Source organism: Belonocnema kinseyi, chromosome 3 (assembly GCF_010883055.1).
Source record: "Belonocnema kinseyi isolate 2016_QV_RU_SX_M_011 chromosome 3, B_treatae_v1, whole genome shotgun sequence".
Lineage (NCBI taxonomy): Eukaryota > Metazoa > Arthropoda > Insecta > Hymenoptera > Cynipidae > Belonocnema > Belonocnema kinseyi.
The window spans coordinates 55011262-55019568 of record NC_046659.1 but is presented as its reverse complement, the minus strand read 5'-3'; the positions used below and the strand labels follow the sequence as shown (position 1 = coordinate 55019568).

General features: G+C 33.2%; 1 protein-coding gene across 3 annotated transcripts in view; it reads left to right on the top strand.

The window, feature by feature from the left end:
- LOC117168968 (serine-rich adhesin for platelets-like) overlaps positions 1-8307 on the top strand; it is a 420717-nt gene that overhangs the window by 167960 nt on the left and 244450 nt on the right. For all 3 annotated transcript variants that reach the window (XM_033354977.1, XM_033354978.1, XM_033354976.1), the window contains exon 6: positions 2147-2398. In XM_033354977.1, the coding sequence (XP_033210868.1) occupies positions 2147-2398 (252 nt within the window). The remainder of the gene's footprint in view (positions 1-2146; positions 2399-8307) is intronic.

Genomic DNA, 8307 nt, shown 5'->3' with positions numbered 1-8307 from the left:
CGAGGGCGCATACTTTGAATAAAATATTTGTTATCATTCTCTTGAAATAAATGTGTTTTTTTCTTGAAAATATACCGGTTTCATATGTATACACCTGGTATCAGTTGGCTCATGCGCCGTTTGCGAGAGGTGATACGCAAAAAACGTCCAGAACTTTGGAAAAACAATTCGTGGCTTTTGCGTCACGATAATGCACCTGCTCATTCATCGTTGCTTGTGAAAGATTTTCTGAACAAAAACAGCACCACAGTCATGCCTCAGCCTCCATATTCACCAGATTTGGCCCCCAGTAACTTTTTTCTTTTCCCAAAACTGAAGAGACCCATGAAAGGGTGCTTCGATGATTGGAAAAAGCGTTGGCACAAGTGTATTATATCTGAACGGGATTACTTTGAAGGGGACAACATAAATATTGAGGATTAAATTAATATTTTTTGAGAAAACCATAAAGCCACCTTATTTTTGGAACACACATCGTATATTGTGTTAAAAGTATAGGGACCACAAGTTCCACGCGAGTGTGAAGTTTGCTATAAGAGCCAGATGCGAATCGAAGGGGAGTTGTAGGAAAGTCGGAGGCAAATTGGAGGCGAGCCGAATACGAGCCGGAAACGACCCACAGATGAGCCGATGGCAAGTACTGCAAACTTCACAAAGGTTCCAACTGCTTTGTAAATAAGTTGTAACTCTTACTACTTCCAAAACCTGGCCTGGAAATTCATTTTTAATTAAAATGCGCAAGTGGAGCAGCTACAGTGGTGCGCAAAAGTTTTGGGCCACATTGTTTTTCTTATATATTCCTTCAAAGGCGAACTCGAATAAAAATCCATTGATGCGGGAATTATGTATACTATTTGTACCAAACATTAAGGTAAGTAACAAGTTTCGAAAAAAAGTCCCATTGTTTTTTTTATTATATTCCATATTGCCGTGTGCAAAAGTATTGGGCCACTATGTTCAGATATCTCTAGAAGCGATGCTATGGTAACAACTTCGATTCCTCGCGTTTGTCAATTTTTGAACCTATCAGATAAAATCATTCTGAAGTCAAAGTGCCGAGACACATGACCCATGAGATTCGGGAATCTGTGTTGAATCTTTCTGAACAAGGGAAGACTTCTCGTGAAATTGCTGCCTCATTGAAAATTGGTAAGAGTACTGTAAATAGATTAATTGAGAAATTCAGTACTACCCAGAGTCTACTGGACCTCCCACGATCTGGTAGACCACGGAAAACGACAATTCGCGTTGACAAGATCATCAAACGCAAATCAATAATTGATGTCAAGAAGACAGCATCTGATATTGCCAATGAACTCCGCTATGTCTTCGCAAGGAGTAGGTCCACTGCACAAGATTGAAGGCTTAATGGAGAAAGTTATGTATCGAAATATTATGGCAGAAAAAATGTTACCATATTCTAGAAGAAAAATGCCCAAAAATTGGATTTTCCAGCAAGATAACGATCCGAAACACAAGTCGAAGCTGGTTCAGGAATTTTTGAAAGGGCGAAGAGTGAAGCTTCTGGATCATCCAGCTCAATCTCCAGACCTAAATCCGATTGAAAATTTGTGGGACACACTCGGAAGACATGTTGGAACGAAGAAGCATTCGAACAAGGATGACTTATGGCGAACTCTTCAGGAAGAATGGGAAAAAATACCGAAAGACTACGTTAAACGCTTAGTTGATTCAATGCCTCGACGATGTGCTGCTGTAATTGCTGCTAAGGTTGTTGATTTTATGAACGTTAACTATTTTATGAACCTATGGGATAAGTGTGGCCGATTATTTTTGAACACTGTCGTCACAAACAATGTGAATGGAATTGTCAACAAACTTCATTAAAAATATGTAAATGTTGTAGTTTTGTAGTACAATAAAATACTGAAATTTTGTATATATTAAATTTTTCTCAACTGCTTTTATTCACCATATATAATCAAAAATGGGTTTGGCCCAAAACTTTTGCGCACCACTGTAGAAAAATTAATCTTGCTCAAAGTAGGCAACGCAGTAGTTGAAGAGTGCCTTATTATAACTGCTTTTTGGCACAGTTTTGGAACTGATCAGTTTCCGCCCGCTATACATACATTAAAAAAAATTTCATGCATGCGTTATAAAAAAGTAATTTTTATGCTTGCAGATATGGCAGCCCGCATCACAGCCGTTCTCAATCTGTTAAAACACCCGGAAGTCGAGCATCTGGACGTCCGAATTATCTCTGCTTGCCCCAACAGAGGTCGCGAGTGGCAAGCATGCCAAATACGGGTGTCGAGGAAGAATACTACCGACTCAGACACTTCAGCATAACTGGAAAAGGGGTGGTAAATAGAGGTGATTCCCTAAAAAGCCGACGTTCTCGTTCGAACAATAGCGTCGCTTCTAGCAATTCGAGGTGAGTCCACAATACCTTCTTTTTTTCTTTCTACTTCCTTTTTTTATTTCGTTTCATCCAAGCTTTCTTCTTGCATTCTCACTTTTCCTTTTTCTTGAACACTTGTTCAAAGCACTTAAAGCTCAATTCTGGGTAATCATTTTTTATAGATTTCATTATTGAAAGTCTTCTGTAAGTAACTTGGTATTAAGGGAATCTTGGTCCCGCTATTAAAGATTGAAATAATAGTGTACAAACTATTCCAGAAAATTATTATTTTGACACTTACCGAGTCTAATAGTTACTTTAGTTATTAAATAACATTTATTCCTACAATATTGAAAGCCCTTGAAAAATCATATAAAAGAATGTTTTTCGAAATGTTGCTAATTTCTACGGGAGGACATTTAAACAGAACCAAAAATAACATCTTCTGGGGCTTTTTAACAAACAATAAAGTTTTATTTATGTTCATCCTGTGGACGGAATCAAAAAAACCAATCCTTAGTTTCAATATAAGTTAATTTCAATTTATGCAACTTTATTAACTAAAGGTCATGTTTGGTTTCTATATTGTAACACTGATGAAGACTATCGAAGAATAGTCGAAAAGTCTTGTTTCTTAAATAACTGTACTATGGGATCTTGCAGTTCATTCATCTTTAATAAATATACAGACCAGTAATTAACACTTTGAATTACTTCAAACCAACATTTTCACTTGTTACTGACCCTGGTCAACGCCAAGACATATTTAACCCTTAAAGCGCCATCCTATATAATAATTTCACAAAGCGCCATGTGAGGTCGTGGGCGACCCCAGCCGGACAATTTCATCCTGCAAAGAGAGTATCCGTTATATCAATTCAACAAATTTACTGGATATTCTCCAACTATCATTTCAGTGTGATGATAAGGTTATATTGGTGAAGAAAATTTTCGTGTGCGTCAGAAAAAAGAAATACTTACAAAAACGTGAAAAATAGTGCAACTCCGAAAAAAGGTTTTTATTTGTGAATCTGAAGTGGGCTATTTCATGAAAAATGGAAGGAACGATTTTCAATGATTATTTCATTATTTTCTCATGTAATTTCCTTATTTTTAAAGACTAATCATTGCAAAATGATCACAAATGAAAAACATAATGATTAATGAAAGCACTATACTCTACCGACACAATTTTCTCACATGAATACCCGATGGTTTGGACAAAGCGGGCGGTTGCACGACCAACAAGCCTCTTAGGCCTTGTTATCTTTTTTTCTACTGCACATGCAGCAACTCTTTCTTTTCTGGAGATATATTAGGAACGAGCGCTTGCAAGAAATCTGCACACTATTTGCAGTACTGATACTCCTTTTCACTAGGACACACAATATTTTTCAAAAATAAAAATAAAAAATTAGTTCTGAAAAAGTCACCAAGCGACATGTGGGGTCGTGGACGACCCTTAGCCAGACGGCGACTGCTTTCAACTAATGCCGCAGATCAAATAATCTACACAGTTACTTACCAACGGTATAGTTCGGAGGAAGAAGAAATTTTTAACTAACACTGGAGGGCTCCATGGAATTCAAATTCACAAAGGGGGCTTTAGTATAATCGCGCGAAAAAAAATTGGGGTCGCCCACAACCCCTAAGGCGCGTTAAGGGTTAAGAAGCTATTAATTTATTTTCAGCATTTTAACATTAAACTGTCTTCTTCTTTCGAAGGCCGTTAATGTTTCAAATGAATTTCGAAAAAATCCCAAAAACTTTTTTTGTTTGCTTTCCATTTTTCCAAGAGTATTGAAAAATGGAAAGCAAACAAAAAAAGTTTCATATTGAATTTATTATATAAGTTGAACAAAAATAAAATTTGCTTCAAAACTTATACAAAAATCTTAATTGAGCTTGTACACTTCGAAAATGAATCTAATAAGCTGTACCTAGTTCGAAAGGTTAACAAGTTTAGTTCAGCTTACAGGCTTAATAAAATGAAGCTATCGCATAAACTTAAAAAAATTAGGCCAACTTGAGAACTTAAAATAAGAACATTACTATAATCAAATATTTGTATCAAACTATAGATGCTACTTTTAATTAATGAATTTAAAATTTTTAGAATGAACTATGTCACTAACTATCAATGCAGTTGAATCAATTCAATAGTAGTAACAATGCGTTTACTTTAAATTACCATTGGGTTCTGACATTGATTTAAATAATATTTTAATGAAACCGCTATCTTCACATTTTATTAAACTAGCTCATTTTCAAAACAAAACATACTGGATTTTTTTTTAAACTTTTAATAAAATATTTTCTTATTTTTATCTAAAGTTTTAAAAACATTAATGTAAAAGCATTAGTAATCATTACCTTAAGCCAAATTGGAAATTAAAACTGTTTATAACTGTATTTAAAACACAACTATTATTTTTACAGAGAGCTTAGCTGATTAAAGCAGATATAGAAAAACTCAACTTCGATCAGTTAACATAATATTTGATTGGGGTCCATTTTTATTTACGATTAAAATTCAAATTATGCAAATGCGTTAGTTATCGTCAGGCACGTAACCAAGCAATAATATGAGAAAATAAAAGGATATTTAAGCTTGCCTAAAATCACGCCTCTATCATACGTGGCAAGAGCGAGTCTTGCAATACAAAAAATACTGGGTCATCTGACGATAGCTAATGCAGTGGCGATTACCAGTGAATCTACCATATTTGTTGTTTGCATTTTTAAAATTAATATTAATGTTTTATTTAACGTTAAAAATACTGTAGAAAATACAATTTTTATAAAACGCTGTAATTCTCTTTCAAATGTATCAAGAAATGTTTCTAGGTAAGTGCAAACATAAAAAAAATTGAATGATAAAAAGAAATGTTTGGTTGAAATCGATCATTTTTTTAAATTAAAAATGTTATTGATTGCTCATTCGTATTTTCAAATTTTTTAATGTCTTGTCACGAATTCTCTAATTTATATAATCTCTTCTTTTGAATTCGTTTATTATGCAAATACATTTCGAAGTACACATAATAACTAAGTAAAACCTGATGAATGCAGGAAGCTTTGACAGGGTTACATTTATGTAATAAACATAACATTCATGCTCTTACAAATATCTGTTTATACATGCTGAGCTCCCCTTGTGAACTTATCATGAACCAGTGGTCGAAAAATACGAAATGCTACAGATGACAAAGGAATATACTTGCCTCTATTTCTGAAAGCGTTTTGTATAAACAACAATGTAAAACATAGTATTTGTACATATGCATACTACCAATTTTTTCAATGAAGCCGTGCATTTGCTGATCTCAACAGAATATGAATTCTTCTTGAAATGTAAATCTGAATTTAATCCAAAAATTCTTTTTTAATTATACTAGATTTTTGTAATTCATATACTTCTAAATTTATAGCATTTAAGTTTCTTAGGCAGACGTACACTTTATGATTGTTCTTTTCAATAAGGGTACATAATTGGCAGGTCTCACGGGCCACCGAAATTTTCTTTATCGTGACAACAATGTTATGACGTGAACAATATATGAGGTTCAATTAAACAACCAAAGCGTCATAATTTTAGAACTTCTTTTTCTCAAAGAAAAATTGTATTTGAAGTTTTAATGTACATATATTGTGAACTGCATATATATTTTGTTGTGAGCCAAGCGCGTCTCTGTAACGAATTAGTTTCGCTTTGAAAATTCTTCCTTAAACACTTACTTGATACACCTAGTATATACTGGTAATGTTTCTATACTTCACGATTTGCTGAACTTTAAGCCCAAGTCACTGAATACCTAAACTGTGGATTGTTCTCGGTATGTATCAGTCACTAATTACAAATTACTGAATATATTATTCCTGGTAATCAATTACATATCACATGAAATCATCTTAACTTAAATATTTGCATAAAAAATATGCATTATGTCATGGAATGTCGGAAAATGTATAGAATTGCCATGAGTTTGTTTTACTATTAACTTTTCACAATATTGAATCTACAAAGCAATACTGTGAGTAAACATCAATAAATTGTTATAAAAATGAGTAGATTTTCCGCTACTTTTCAGGCCTCTTTGCGCAGACATTATCTAAAACAACAAATATACAAAACAATTGTAGATACAGCAGATCCAAAACTGTTTTTCTTTTCTTCGACCGTTTTAATTTTCAATCAGTATTTCAGCTAATACCGAATATTTGCTGAATTTAGCTGAAATACTGATTATCTAAAACTTCAAATGGTACACATTTTGTTATTCAATGGCAATATTTTAAAACGTGTTTTATTTCTTTTGTACATCTTGATATCATCACGTATTAGGGGCCTTTCAAAAATACCAACACAGTTTCCGGGCGTTTTTACCCCCTCCCGTAACCCCTTTTCTATATATCATGTTTTTCGCTATTTCGTGTGAAATATCATATTGCTAAAAGTTTATATGGATTGAAATAATTCGTAAACAATAATAGCTCTCCTTTTGTCTATAAAACATTTCAAATATATATTTAACTTCTTTTAAACTGCGAGAATAGCTCAACATTAAAAATCCAAGGTTGTAAATAGATGTATTAAAAGACTTTCAATTTGAAAGCTGTGATTATTTTATTATTGATATTTTTTATTTGAAAATATACTCTGAATTATGATATCATTTTACTTTATTATTCTATCTTTATTCTGGTAAAATAATTTGAACTGTGCCATACAATTAATTCAGACAGTTTCGTAATTTAAACGAAAAACTTTACGTACACTAAATGTGGAAATTTTACATTGTAATTATACACGGACTGAAATGTCTGCAAACTGATTTTATGTAGAAAATCATGTGCCTGGACTAAGTCTAAATTTCTATTATGCTTTATACTGGGAAAAATAGACTTTTTGGTACATAATAATACACAGGCGACAAATCTTGACCGATTTGCACGTAAGCATTTTTTCTTAAGATTTGATGTAATTTTACACAGAGTTTCCAAGGTCAATATCTTATTTTTTCATTCATACTTAGTTTGAACCATTTTTTGACAACGCCGGTTTTTTGGATTCATTTATCGAAAATACCATTACAAAAATCAAAAATTCAAAATTGTAAAAGTAGAATGCGGGTAAACTCTTTTGAGGAATTTCTGCTTTTAAAAATTCCTACTAAAGTTCTTTGAACCATTTTTTGATAGAAATCGTTGTTTTTAGTTTGTTTATCGAAACTGATACCCGAAAATTCCAGTACTACGCCAAAAGACGCCAGACACGTAAAAAGTTTTAAAAAAGAGTTATAGAAGTTTTTGTTTTACATACCCATCAAAAATACGATTCGAAAAAATTCCTATTTTTAGCATAAAGACGCGAGATACGGAAGAAAGTGTGAAGAAAGTATTGTAGTTTTTTATTGTGAGGTAGCTCAGAAAAGAAATACATATTTTAAAATGGTTGTCAAAAATCGAGCGCGAATGTCACAATGAGAATGTTTACCTCAAAACGCATGGAGCTTAAAGAAATTTCATATTTAACTACACTTAAATACGTAGAGAATTCAGTCTCTGACAGACACACGCCCTTGACGCTCTTAAACTTGCGAACGAAGCGAGAATATTCCTGCGCTTCGGGCAGATTTTTTTTCTCCATAAATGCCTAAATAATTTATTTTTTCTCCGAAAACTTAGTTTAAGAATTCAAAAAATTCATAAACTGATTATAACAGTTGATGAAATTATCATTGAATTTCCAGAGGTCCTACAATTTAATCTTGACCAAAATGATGATTGGATCTAGCAGTCCTGAAAGATCATACAATTGAGAAATCTATGACAGCATAGTCCTCTTCGAAGTTGTTTTCTCTTTCATATCCATTTTGACGTCAAAATTGAGCATATCCTCTGCAGAATTCCAACATACTCCCAGGGCTGCCGTGGTCTCA